The 13,421-nt window shown below is 47.6% G+C and overlaps 4 protein-coding genes across 4 annotated transcripts; 2 read left to right on the top strand and 2 right to left on the bottom strand.

Moving 5' to 3' along the window:
- Nucleotides 1–3,431: 3,431 nt before the first annotated feature.
- On the top strand, nucleotides 3,432–4,435 carry FSUBG_8423 (uncharacterized protein; the record flags this gene model as incomplete). The annotated part of the gene is made up of 2 exons (XM_036686831.1): nucleotides 3,432–4,371; nucleotides 4,422–4,435. The coding sequence occupies 2 exons, from the start codon at nucleotides 3,432–3,434 to the stop codon at nucleotides 4,433–4,435; spliced, it is 954 nt and encodes a 317-aa protein (XP_036536043.1).
- A 68-nt stretch (nucleotides 4,436–4,503) lies between these two features.
- On the bottom strand, nucleotides 4,504–6,281 carry FSUBG_8422 (cytochrome P450 monooxygenase; the record flags this gene model as incomplete). The annotated part of the gene is made up of 5 exons (XM_036686830.1): nucleotides 4,504–4,626; nucleotides 4,687–5,007; nucleotides 5,069–5,302; nucleotides 5,364–5,394; nucleotides 5,494–6,281. The coding sequence occupies 5 exons, from the start codon at nucleotides 6,279–6,281 to the stop codon at nucleotides 4,504–4,506; spliced, it is 1,497 nt and encodes a 498-aa protein (XP_036536042.1).
- A 1,773-nt stretch (nucleotides 6,282–8,054) lies between these two features.
- On the top strand, nucleotides 8,055–9,173 carry FSUBG_8421 (Tyrosinase; the record flags this gene model as incomplete). The annotated part of the gene is made up of 4 exons (XM_036686829.1): nucleotides 8,055–8,218; nucleotides 8,408–8,434; nucleotides 8,489–8,880; nucleotides 8,935–9,173. 4 exons carry the CDS (start codon nucleotides 8,055–8,057, stop codon nucleotides 9,171–9,173), a joined length of 822 nt encoding a protein of 273 aa, XP_036536041.1.
- A 513-nt stretch (nucleotides 9,174–9,686) lies between these two features.
- On the bottom strand, nucleotides 9,687–11,534 carry FSUBG_8420 (uncharacterized protein; the record flags this gene model as incomplete). The annotated part of the gene is made up of 2 exons (XM_036686828.1): nucleotides 9,687–9,731; nucleotides 9,786–11,534. 2 exons carry the CDS (start codon nucleotides 11,532–11,534, stop codon nucleotides 9,687–9,689), a joined length of 1,794 nt encoding a protein of 597 aa, XP_036536040.1.
- Between the last annotated feature and the right edge of the window lie 1,887 nt (nucleotides 11,535–13,421).

The raw sequence follows: 13,421 nt of genomic DNA, 5'->3' as shown, positions 1-13,421 counted from the left end.
TTATCACTCAGTAGTTAAGAATCTGCAGAACAAACATCAGGTAAAGATAGCCGCTCTTATTATCAGACACAGACAGTATGAGCTATTCCCGGCAGTCACTTGTGGTTGAGAGCTTATGTTGGGACAAAGGGCCTAGTGTATAGCTGTAGCCTCACTGCTCCCATTCATGGTGCACCATAACACTAAGAGTCAATATGTACATAGTGTTTGTAAGAGCAATGTCTTATTCTGATATACCAGTCAGTGAAATACCAGGCCAGAAAGCTATAAAACACGTCTTAAGCTGGGTACTCAAACGATCTCCTGTAAAGCAACCTAGTAAAGAACTGAAACCACAGAGCTACATCCTTTTTATCACCTGGCGATACATCTACAACAACATGCCTCCAAATAAGGTATCCATCGAGAGGCAGCTCCGTAACGTCAAATCGGAAATCAAAACGATCACGAAGGACATGAATGATCTAGACTGGGAAATACTACAGTTGCAGGCAAAAGGGCGTGCTGCGAACGCAATAGGTTCTTCCCCAAACTTTGGGGATGAGGAGAAACGCGTGGCTCTACAACAACGCGCGGAGTTTCTGCGTGAAGAGGTGCAACTAGGAATGAAGAGAGACACACTGAGGACAGCCTTGGCGATGAAGAATTCGAAGCTTGCACGTCTTGAGAGAGAATTGCAAGCGTTAAATTAGACGGTCGATTATATGGAGGTGCATTATGCACTAGCTCTTCAAAAGTTACGTGTTCACAATGTTCTACGCCTTACTTGCTTAGTGATAAGTGAAGAAATTGTCTCTTGGTAAATGAAGTAGTAACAATAGCATGGGTGACCTAGTCGCGGTATTGCAACATCAAGCCGGCGCACTAGAAGCATTTGGGCTCCTTAGCATCTAACCAGCGCGTTTAGATAATGTCACCTTTCAACATAAGGCTATGATGCATCACGGCAAGATTTCAAGCATCAGTGACACTGAGTTTGGCACATGAAGCTACCTCGAGGCCCTGAATAATCCTCAAAATGAAACAAACGCTGTGGTATGATGAGGTGAAATTTTAAGCGAAAAGATTTGGGCGCTCCATGAAAACTGATCCATGAGTAACTATATGACATGAGATGATAGGGAGTCCGATTTGTTGGTTAGCCGCCGTTACTCAATAACATCAGTGGTTCTGACGTATATATACACTCAATTACAGCGTTGACCAAGGCTTGCGGTTGAGTAGGAGAGCTAGACTTCGTGGAATGGGTGATTATGTTGAGTTCTGACACTTAACAATTCCGATAACTTGGAACCAGCAAAGTGTGCACCTTAGTAGATTCACTGCTTATACCCCTTCGAGAGCTACACTGTATGTATGCCGGCGAAAGTGATGTTGAAGACTGACATGCTGGTCAGTGAAATGTCAGGCGATCATACATACTATAAATATGCTCCGAAGTTGGTATCTCAACCATTTCCCGCAGAGTCGCTTATAAAGAGAATTGCAAACGAACAAGTCAGCCCTTTCTACCACTTCACAGCACATTTACAAAATCATGCCTTCCAAAGCCGTGATCGAGGCAGAGCTCGAAAGGCTTAGAGCAACTATAGAGCGGGTACAAACCTACCACGATAACACAAGGAGTGAAATACAAGACTTAATGCAGAAAAGGAGAGAGACGCAGAGGATAATGAGCGTAGGCAGGAGTCAGGCCGAAAGGGACTCGGCAAAAAGGGATCATGATCGGTTTTGTGCGACTATTACGAGGCTCTGCTGTCAGCAAGAGCAGTGGACTGAGGAGTTGCAGAGGTATAAAGACAGGGAGAGGGAGTTAGTGATGGATTTGCGCATAGCGTTTTGGTGATAGCTTGAAATGTTAAGGGAGCAAGCGTATAAAGCTTACAGATTGTTTCAAATGAACTCAGGCTTTAAGTTCCTTGCTGCCTGTGGAGTCCAAGTATGACCCGCGAGGTGTATAGAGGAGTCGAGAGTGTTGGGATTGACATAGCGCTGTTGCAGTTGGACGTCTTGAAGCGTCTTGTCCCTATGACGAGAAAAGCAACAGGTGATTGCGGAATTTGCGGTTATTCTTAATTACACGACAGTAATGAACTAAACACCTCGTTGTTGGTCGCCGTCACTCATCAAATGTCTGTGGAAGTCTTGTGAATGGCTATCGAGTATCAAGCTAAAAGGACATACGATGGCAGCATTGCAGTGAACATCAAGCCATATGTCCCGTTGGAGGTTAAGGCTGTGATTCCGAGTTCCAGCCTGGGTCTGACTTGGAAACGCGGATAGCACGAATCACACTCAGTAAGACGACCAGAGTCAGTAGAAAGCAAGACTAGAAAGGTATAAGACCACACACTCCCTCTAGGCCAAACATTTCCTCAAAGCAAACTCCCAACGAGAACCGAGAACACTTTCAATAACAATACAACTCACCGCCACACCTCCATATCACAACTCTACATTACAACAAGAACACCATGTCATCTCAAGCCGAGATCCAAACACAGATAGCTCTTCTGAGACGTCAAATGGAGGACCTGGAAAAGGGAATAAATGTTTCCGCGGAGTACAGAGAGGAGGTAAAGAAGCAGATAGTGATACATCATACGACCATGACCAACTCTGACGACGAGGCCATAAGTAACGAGGCCGGGAAGAACTATGTGTTCTATTGCGGAATTTTGGAGAAGGTCCTCAAGAAGGAAAAAGAGCGGGAAGGAAGAATGCGGGAGCTGAGGAATGCAGAGAGAGCGCTTTCTATGAGCTTACAATCAGCACAATAGGCGGCTTTCAAACACTGCAGGGTGTCAGATCTGGCTAGTTACTTATGGAAATAGAGAGAAGCTTCTGAGGTTCCCGTGCAAGCTGGGGTTTGGGGGTTATCTGAAAAATGAAGTCATGAGATGTTTAGTGAGGCACTGGGCTTCACGTGGCCACCTCGGTGATTAAATTGGGAGACTTGATATATGTTATGTTGAATCTAGCGAATAGCTAGACGCAAAGTGGGAAGTGTAGTCGACATCGGGTGATGACGATCTGCCAGATACGAACAATGATCATGAGGCGGGCGCTTGTTGTATTTGGCAAGAGAATTGGAAATGGCCGATAATCTTGGGATCACTTCTCATAAAATAAGGAGGCGAATCATGTTCCATCGCGAGATCGGAGGATGCTATGCCGCGGTTGTACAGTGTTCAAGCGATCCTGGTCGGTAAAGAGGATACTTACTAATTCAATTCATGTCCTGAATTGAATCAGATAACAAGGCACTACTAGGCTGAAAGGAGACGCTTTAGATCTTATCTTGTCTATCAGCGCCACTTACGCCATTGTTGTAATTTGGGCCTCAGCGCAGGCGCTTATTTCTTTGACCTCTTCGTGCTTTTGGAATCGATTTACTTCGCAACTCCAAGTCTTGCATACGTAAAGTAACTATGGAATCACGGTCAGACATCGCCCTCTCGACGCCTGGATACTACGGCCCAGGCTCCATAGTGGCCTGGTACTGCATCGTGGCATCCACGGCTATATCCTGGATATGGAATCCCGCCCATCGCTTCCAGCCCACCTCGGACTTTATGGCGGCTATTTCATACCCTTTCATCGCAATGATACATTTCGCTGTACAGTTATGGAACTTCCCCTCCGACAAGACGCAGTATCTCAGGGCGAACCTTATGCATATCCTCATTGGAAATGGAGACGAGGGTCCAGTATCGGAAGCATATGACTACCAGTACAAGAACCAAGTGCTTTTCGACAAACCAGGTCCCGACATGTTTGAAGTTTTCCCACGCGTCGTTACTATCGATGCCGCCTTGCGGATCAATGACAATTGCTTTTGGCTCTGCTTTGTCGCGCTTGGGTTTCTCCTAGTCGAGCAGAGGAAAAACTGGACAGAACAACAGTTCAAGGGCTTCAATCGCGTTGAGAAATGCCTTTTCGCTGGCGTTTTGTTCCCTATAATGAATGGGGTATTTCTACTTGTTGTTTGTGGCGACGCTCGAACCTCGTGGATCCCTTTAGAGTCTACTCTATTCAGATTTATGGCGGTGACTATGGGCATGTGTCCAGTCATGGTGGCATTTTTCATATATCTACCGCTGTCGACTGAGTGGAATTCGTTCTCGGGGGTAGTTCCCGAAACCAGATCCACGAAACAATTTCCTATGGAGCTCGCTGTGAACCTGTGTCACTGGATCCGCAGAATTCGGCTATTGCACTGTGGTCTTGGGACTCTTTATCTTGCCTTCATTGGTGTTTTGATATGGGGCACAGTGAACACCTTAAGAGAGGCATATCCAATTCAATTGTCTATTCCCGCCGTTGGTATTTCCCTTTTCGAAATGGAGCAAGTGGCGAGCTTGTTCGGGGGTATGGTGGTTCTGTTTTATAACATTCACTCAATTTACTACCCGCATTAGATCTTGAGACTTAACTTCGCTTGAAATAAAATAGATAGATAGTCATAAATCTTATTCCCTCGTTCAATCGTCACTCCAACAATTATTCCATATCTTCGGCCACCGTGGCACGGACTTTAAGTCCAAAATCGCGAAACAAAGCGTAACTTTCTGACCGCATGGGACTCAGAGGCTCCGTGAGCTGAAAATCGAACGCTCGCAGTAACTAATTACCGCAAGTCAGCGGACAACGCACCCAAAGGACAAACTTTGAGGGGGGACAGACCTCGAAGTACACTTTTTGCAGCTCCATAAACGCCAACGGTTTTCCGGCACACATCCATCGGCCGTGCCCAAAGTTCATTTCGACGTTGCGGCGCATCTCAGCGAGGTCGGAGGCTGAGAGGCCGATGAAACGCTCTGGTCGGAAGACATTGGCGTCTGGGCCAAACAGAGCTTTTGAGCCTAGAATGGCGGAGAAATTGATGGCGATGGATGTGCCACCGGGGATGAAGTACCCGTTGATGGTGTCGCCTCCAGCTGGTACCTCTTTGGCTTGCTGCCCTGTTGTCACTGGCCGCATGCGAAGACCTTCATATATAACTGCCTGGTGGCGGGGGTTCAGATGTCATTATTATATGTATGGTGAAGTATCAAAGCTGACTCACTTGGAGATAAGGCAGCTCGCGTGCTTGAGCAGCAGTGATTGGACTTGAAGCCCTGCCCTCACGAATAGCGCCTCGAATCTCTTCCTTGAGCTTGCGATAAGCGCGGGGACATGACATGAGGTAGAATAGAGTGACCCTGATAGCGGACGCGGTGGTGTCGGATCCTGCGACAAACATGAAGAGCGTCTCGGATTGAGCATTACCTTCGGATAGACCGTGGACTTTAAACGAGCTCTGAAAGCAGAAGGCATCAACAAACGTGTTAAATGGAGGAATGTTAGACCCTACGACGTACCAGCATATCTGTCTTCTCCGTTTGGTCTTGACTATAGCGTTGTCGGACATTATCATTTGTAACTCTGACAGTGATATGTCAGTCCAAGAATGCTCCAGTAAGTTACTCGACAATCGGAAGTGGCACTTACTTCATTAGCGGGCCAATTCCATGAGTATCAGTCTCTCGTGGCCCAAAATACTTGAGAAACGTGGTCGAGTACATTATAGCTCTGATCCACGGCACATCACTCGTCAGCGCCATCAGCGGCATATGTTCATCTAGACCTTCATAGAACCTATACGGATCCGAGTCAGAAGCGCAGCAACCAAACTCTGCCCCGAGCGCGACTTTCGAAATTACATCGAGGGTGAAATACGACAAGACATTCAGAAGAGGCATTGTACGAAAGACACCAGAGGCAGGCTCTGAGAGATAGCGGCGGCGAATCAAAGATATGAGGTTGTTGACCTGCTGGTCGACAGCGCCCTCGAGATTAGGCGTATCACGACCACTATACGCAGGCGCCAGCCTCGCCTTTGCACGATCATGCTGTCGTGGATCTCTCACCGCAAACATAGTCTCATGGTACGGATTGAAGCGGACGCCGTCGACCCAAGACGATTTACCATATGAGCTCTTAGTCGCTGACATGCGTTTGACGAGCTCAACATCTGAAGTGAGGAGTACCTGTGGCCCGATTCTGACAAGTGGGCCGTATTTTTCGTCGAGAGCAACGAAGACGTGGTGTTGTTTACCGCTGTAGGCAATCCAGCCGTTCCATATGTAGCTGAGTCCTGCGAACCAGGGGCCTGGAACGTGACGGAGGCGATACCATGATAGAAGGGTTGTGCTGAGCCACCAGGATGATAGCAAGCAGAAGGTGGCTATGCCGATTCCACTGGAAGTTATGATGTCTGATAGATAAGAAAGGCTCATCGCTCTTAGCTGGAGGTCTCTATTGAATGGTGGCGGCTGTTTTGAACAGTGTCATAGCGTGGTGCTAAGAAAGGTTGGAGGATCAAACAGGACTACAATTGGGCTTCTGACATATTAATAACCTTCCCCGACTCAAAACTGAGAAGCAGTGTCTCATATCAGTTTTCCCATCCTGTATTTAGCCGGCCAGTGATAAAAGACAGCCACATCCACCTTTCCAGCCTCGCGCATATGCAGTTGCTTTGTCACGCTTATGCGTTACATTGCAGATTGGCATAAATACGACCATATTCGACAGCCAACAGCCAATGGCTGACCTCTCATTTATCTTTTCCACTCTGAGACGTATCACTTGACCTTTTGTCTCTTCTGGGTCTGCAGGTAAGAAAGTCACATGCTCTGCATGCATATCTCAACGTCATACATCCCGGAGCAAGACCCTAAGAAGAACTTGCTGGTCGCTGTCCCTCAAGCCCATTTAGTGTTGAAGGCCTCAAAATCTAGTGTCTCCTCTGAGTGCACACAAGCGTAGTGGAAGGGTATATCTGGGACAATTAAACTGTAGTTTGCTTCCTGTCCAACTACCAGCTGGTCCGAGAAGGAATAAGACGATTACTGGGAGATCTTTGACAAAAGGAGAACATTTACATACTAATGGAGGTCAGAGACCAATAAAAAGATAGAAATACAGGGATCTGCAGGTTTTGGTTGCGCGCGTGGATAACGTTAACCGTGGGCTCTAACTCCACGATAAACTGTCCAACTGATTATCAATGCCACCAATGAGACCGTTCTGCATGGTGGACCATATAGTTGTTATGGAGTCGAAAAAACTCTCTTCATTCCTAAGATGAGAGTAACTATCAAAGTCTTTCCCATTAATGCTGACCAGAGCTTTTTGTAATGAATCCTTAGCCAGCCGCCTTTTTGGTGATGGTTGGGATGACTGCGGCACATAAGGTTAAGCTTTATGCTGCGAAAACGGATAATGAATGACCTTTTGTGATGGAAATTTGATATGTCTATTCTCTGCCCTAAAAACGTCCATGTCTCCTCGGTATCTCTCTGTGTTCTTCTCGATGCCGAATTGTCGGTCTGGGATACCACCTTTACTGCAACTCTCCATAGCCAGGGCGACCTTTCCAGCCCTGCAAGCTGGAGTATTTATAATGTAGGATTTGCTGCACGAGCCTTAATTTGTCATAATGCACCCTCGGTCCTTTGCCGACCCATATAAACCCACAAGCCGAAATAGCTGAAACAAGTTCGCGGGTCCGAGAGCTTTTGGCATAGGCCGTCGCTTGGCTGATGTGAAGGCGCTGATTCAGAAGTTTTAAAGTATAAAGACAACTCATAAAATATTATGTAACGGAGGAAGAATTAAACTTAAAGTATTGGATTATTAAAATTTAGATTATTGTCCTGTAAATAGAGCTTCGTTTCAACGGGGTATACTGATCTCCATAAAATGTCACTACGTATGTGGATACCCATGCTGATCGTCGGGGAATTCTAAAGATAGCAAGCCCTGAATGTAAGAGACAGCAACTCGGAAACTAAACAAAGTGCCATAGCGTATCCCTCGTATGCACTATAGACTAGCAAGGGAGTTTGCCGATCAGCACACAGAGTATCGTGTAAAGGCAGGATATATATATATAAGCATAACAATAAAAGTGCCCATAGGTCGATCCTCTTGCAACTTATAGAATTGTCTCAAGCGCATACCACTTTTGAACATATTGTTCGTTTTTTTGACAAGCTATCGCCGAGATGCGTTTTCTGTCTCTGGCTTTTCCCGCTCTTTGCGCAGCGGCTGCAGTCTCTAACTGTGAGAACCCGACAAAGCGTGTCGAATGGCGCGACCTGGATGATGCAGCCCGTCAACAGTACACCGACGCTGTTCTATGCCTTTCCACCAAGCCATCTCGTCTTGGGTTGAACACCACTCTTTACAACGACTTTCCCTACGTTCACGCTCATTTGGACTAGCAGAGCACGTCAATATCCTCCCAGTTGCTATTGCAAGACAGTTTGCTGACAATACATGGCATCCAGTCCATGCTGTTGCCTTGTTCCTCCCCTGGCACCGATACTTTGTACACGTCTATGAGGGTACCATCCAGGAATGCCGGCTACAACGGAGTTATGCCGTGAGTTGCCCCCTAACAAAGCTTGCCAAGATGGATACACTAACATCAGGTTAGGTATTGGGACTGGTTCCTCGATGCCGACGACACGCCCAAGTCCACCATCTGGGATCCTAAGACCGGCTTCGGCGGTAACGGGAGCCTCAACAAGACCGAGTCTATTTACGATGGACGCGCTGTCCGAAAGTGTCTTGACGACGGACCCTTCAAGGACTTCTTCCCTGCTTACCTGCCCACCGAATACGATCCCCATTGTCTAGCGCGCGATTGGAACGATGGAAGTGAGAATGTTGGGAATATGTTATCTGAGAAGTACAACAAGGAGGCTGTTGCCAAGGTTCAGGCGGTCAAGGACTACGATATCTATCGTCAGAGGCTGGAGGCTGGTCCTCACGGTGCTATCCATAGCGCAATGGGTGGCGACATGGTTCCCAACACTTCCCCCAATGGTAAGTCCTATATCCTCGTTCCATATATCTCAGAAGCCATAGCTAATGTACTAGATCCTATCTTCTTCTTTCACCATACCCAGATCGATCGCCTCTGGTATCTCTGGCAGCAGGAGGATCCAAAGACTCGCACCATGGAATTCGCGGGCTACAAGACTCAGGACCAGTTCGACGAAACCAAGCCTCCTCCTGCTTCTCTCGACGATATACTTCTGATGAACGGGTTGGCGGATGATTTGAAGGTGAAGGATCTGATAGGCACGCAAAGCTCACTTCTCTGCTATCCATATTAGATACAGAATTAGAAGGCTTGGGTGAAGGGTCGGTTGTCACTTGTTCAGTCTCGCTGTGCTGGTTTTGGCGGGTGCGTCTAGACTCGAACATTATCCGGGGTAGCAAGAAGCGTACATAAGTATCGGCGAGTAGTTGTGGCAATAACAAAGATTTGCTAGTGAAGAATAAGGTTACCGCTCATCACTGACTGGTGTTAACTAAATAGAGTAAGATAATAAAGTGAGATCCTCTACATCTATACTAAGTTTACCTAAGTTTACTTAGGGCTTTTTATTACCTAGGGTGAGATAAAGCTTGAGACACCGGCGGATGGGAAACCACTCTGTGACATTCACGTTTGAAAGTTGCCGATACCTAGCAAAGTTCTACGAACCAGGTTCAATTTAGCTATCTGAACCATCTGGTCCGGTATATCAGCTATCCAAAACTGTCTTACAAAATCCACCTTAAGTGTTTAGTAGACCCCAATTCACATAACCACTAGGTCCGGCACAAGATGATTACTCAACCACCTACTGTCGGCACTCGTCCTCGCCACCTTCGGGCACTCCGTCGACCTGGAAAAGTTAGCAACATATCGTTTCGCGTTTGCCATTTGGGCAGCTACTTACAGAAACTCGTGGATGGCCTCGACTCAGATCAAGCATGCTTTGAGCAATTTCCCTGAGCTCTCGAGATGTCCTCCGATGCTGGCCTGAGGGTCCAGCGACCGTGTCATGATGCCCGGCGTTGCAGAGGCTGGAGGTTCGATACGGGATTGGAGTTTCAGGCGAATATCCGCCTTGGGTAGGGTTCCCGTTCCCCGAAGTCTCATTGCGATCGGAATCTTGCTGAGAGCGTCCCTGGTCCCGATACTGGCCGCGATTTGGGGTTGGTGATTGATACGGACTTATAGGAGGAGGTGGAGGTGAATACCCGCCTTGCGTAGTGTGCCTATCCCTCGAAGTCCCATGCCCATATCCCTCATTCGGAGAGCGTGGCTGATACAGATTCTCGACGTTCGTTGGCCTAGAAATCACACAGTCTTCGGTGGGCGGATACATTCTCATCGGAGGTAGCGTCCGTGGTGGTGATGGGCTCCGAGGTCTATGGGCGAGCGGACTGTTTGCAGGGTAGGACCTATCGGAACCGTCACCATTTGGTCTCTCGAGTTCTCTGGCCGGTGTTGGCGCCCGGGGCAAATAAGTCCGCGTCGAGGTACTGGGACTCAAGGGAGGTGTCGGACGTACATTCCTTTCGTAGTCCCTAGTTGAGTGGCCACGATCTGGCAGCCTGTAATTCCGTGGAGTCTCATCTCTAGGGCCTGGCTGGAATAGGAAATGAGAGGGTCGAGGTCTCTTCCGAGATTGGCCCGCATGCCCAACTTCATCAGACTTTGGATTAGATGGTGGATATTGAGACTGTCTTGACGGTTGTTGGTTCTGATTATTCGAATGCCCCTGGTTCTGTGGGGCGTATACCATTTGTGGGTGGATTGGGTAAGGTACAGGAGGTACCTGTTGTTGTTGTTGTTGTTGCACCGGGAGAAGATGGCTATTTTCAGGTCGACGTTTCATCTCCGACAATAGCTCATCCATAGTACGAGGAACCACAACACGGGTACCTACGAAATCCATAGTCGTGTGATGATAGCCTGGCATGTACAAGATTGGCTCTGCGCCAGCATTAAGGATACCAGCTATGTCCTCCTCTATCGAACACCCAACGATGACAGCATTCTTCGGAGAAATACCGTATGCATCCAACGCCTTTTGAAACACGCGAGGATCAGGCTTGCGCACCACGAGCTCTTCTGAAATGACCTTGGTATCGATATACAGCCAAAAGTTGAGATCTTTCACAACATCCCAGTCAAGAGCATCATCGACGACAACGATGGTATACTCCAGATGCCTCAACTGTAGCAGAGCCTGAGAAGCGCCGTAAGTCTCAAATCGGTTGCGGTTGAAAGCAGCGCCGAACTCACCGCCGATCCGTTTACGTTCACTAGCGGACGGCGGGTTGAGGTTGAGCTGCTGGAACATCATGCCGACTTTATCGTTCAAAACATGAGGAGTACTGTTCAGAGGAAGGCCTGCGGGACCTGACCCGTGAAGCCGGGTGTGAATGAGCCGTCGATACGCCTCAGCCATGGCATCGCGATACCCTCGCTTCAGCTCTTCCAAGGTTTTGCTTGCAAGGTCTGGGTTGATTTGTCTGCATCTCTCGAGAGCGCACTCGATCGCACGGTTACGGTTGAAGAGGGTGTCGAGGGTGAAGAAGATGACCTTTCGGCTTTGGAGATCGCGTTTCGGTTTCTCTGGGGGTCGAGGAGGCGGCCGTGGGTATTTGGCCATTGCCTCCTTGATTGAGCTTGACATTTTTCAACGAGAATCCTGTGATGAATTTTCCTTGTTGGATTCTCGTTGATGAATTTTTCTTTGGTAGAGGAGTTTGGGAGGAGGGAAAAAACTCTGCTTTTATAGAGAAGATGTGACTCACTCATCATCTTCAGGCAAGATACAGAGTTTGTTTCAAAGAACTAGATACATAATAAGTTGGGTTTGTTTATTCGCGCAAACAAAGTATTTTCCTACAGTGCGCTCGGGATGATGGAATGTCGCGTGGCGAGATGCGATGATAGATGCCTGGTGGTGTTATCAAACAAGACTGGGATATAGATAGACTTTGAGATGTCGATGTCAAGTAAACTCTATGTTTGCCACCGTTGTGAGATTGATAAGTTATTTGATGGCAATCTTGACTGGGGCCGTGCAATGGCTGAGGTTAATCGGAAACTTCCAGTGCCTCGACTTGACATGCTTCGTTGATATCTCATAAGCTTTAACTACCAATCAAGCAATCACACGGTTGACGATCTGACTATACTTCCACCGATGTTGACTGTAAGATGTGCCCTTTGTAACGATTTTAAGCCCTTTTTGCATCCTCTTTCTCGTAGTCTGTTGAGACAACCAGAATTCTCGTTTGGGTGAGTATTCGTGACATATAGACCGCATAACATCATGGCCAAAAGTTCCGAACCGCATAGGCGCGAGTTGAGATACTTGATACAAGAAGCAGCTACCAGATCCCAGAGCAAAGTAACACCTTCGTAAACAGACTTCAGGCAGCATACCAGGATGTGGCACAGCACCGGACCATGTTTTCCGAGTCTTGATGAGTTATCATCCGCGCACAGTGCTTACAGCGCTCATCCAGCCAAAATCTGAGTATTTTGGCTGGTGGTAAAATTTGCGCATGTTGATAAGGGCCAGGTTTTGTCTCTGCTGTGGTAGACTCTATTAATGCCGCGCTCTGCGCCTCCGCGCTCGAAAGACTTGTGCTGCTACTACACGCCATTCGAATACATTGGCTTGCTGCTGTCACACGGTTATCCGCTGATGAGACTGAACTCAGATCTATGTTGCAATCCTTTTTAGAAGAATCGGTGTAGAGATAATTTTGCCATCGCCCCCCCGACTGACAGGAACAAATAGTGGTAGGTTCTACACTCTGTAACGACAAACAGTCTACCCGAGAGGCCACTCCTTGAACCAGGTAACCAGTTGCGACCCCATTGTTACCAGATTGATCGACACATACTCATTTCGGCAATGCATATATCACAGGGTTCTCGAGCTAGTCATCTATTCTCGCAGCTCAACAAACAACGGATCAAAACATCCAACGCTGGGTACCCATTTATCCACTGCCATGACCATCAAGGCTCTGGTGGGTCAACAAGAAGGGCCTGATATTAGGGTTCGGTTGGTGGCTTCTCAAGCACGTGGGCTGTCAAAATACCATTGCGAACAAGGACCAGGTCCCCAGTCAAAGAAGCATGAGTCTGATAAGCTTGATGGCATTTAACTAGCAAGGTTTGTGGGAAATGCACGAAACTTCGAATCTGGAAGTCTGTTCATCTCAACGCCACGATGAGCCAATCAGCGCTGACCATACCATGAATGCGCGCAAAATGCCCTGCAAAGTTTAAACCACCATTCTTCAAACGCTATTCGTGGAAATATTGCCGATGACTCGTCGTAAAAAATCAGGGACCACTAACTAATGCACCACGAGCCGTGCCCTATCTCGGTCCCCAGCACGTTTGATGATCAGCACGAGTCATGTCTCATCTGTCAAACTACGGGACCCCTACATCTAAACCTCCAGTTCCGGGGTGAAGGTCTATGCCGAGCTGTCACAAATGCCGTTTTCCGATGTTGAATACGAATTTATTATCTGGTATTGACCTATCATAACTT

Source organism: Fusarium subglutinans (assembly GCF_013396075.1).
Source record: "Fusarium subglutinans strain NRRL 66333 chromosome Unknown NRRL66333_c0000116, whole genome shotgun sequence".
NCBI lineage: Eukaryota > Fungi > Ascomycota > Sordariomycetes > Hypocreales > Nectriaceae > Fusarium > Fusarium subglutinans.
Note: the sequence above shows the minus strand (reverse complement) of the source record. Positions and strands in the feature narration are given on the sequence as shown.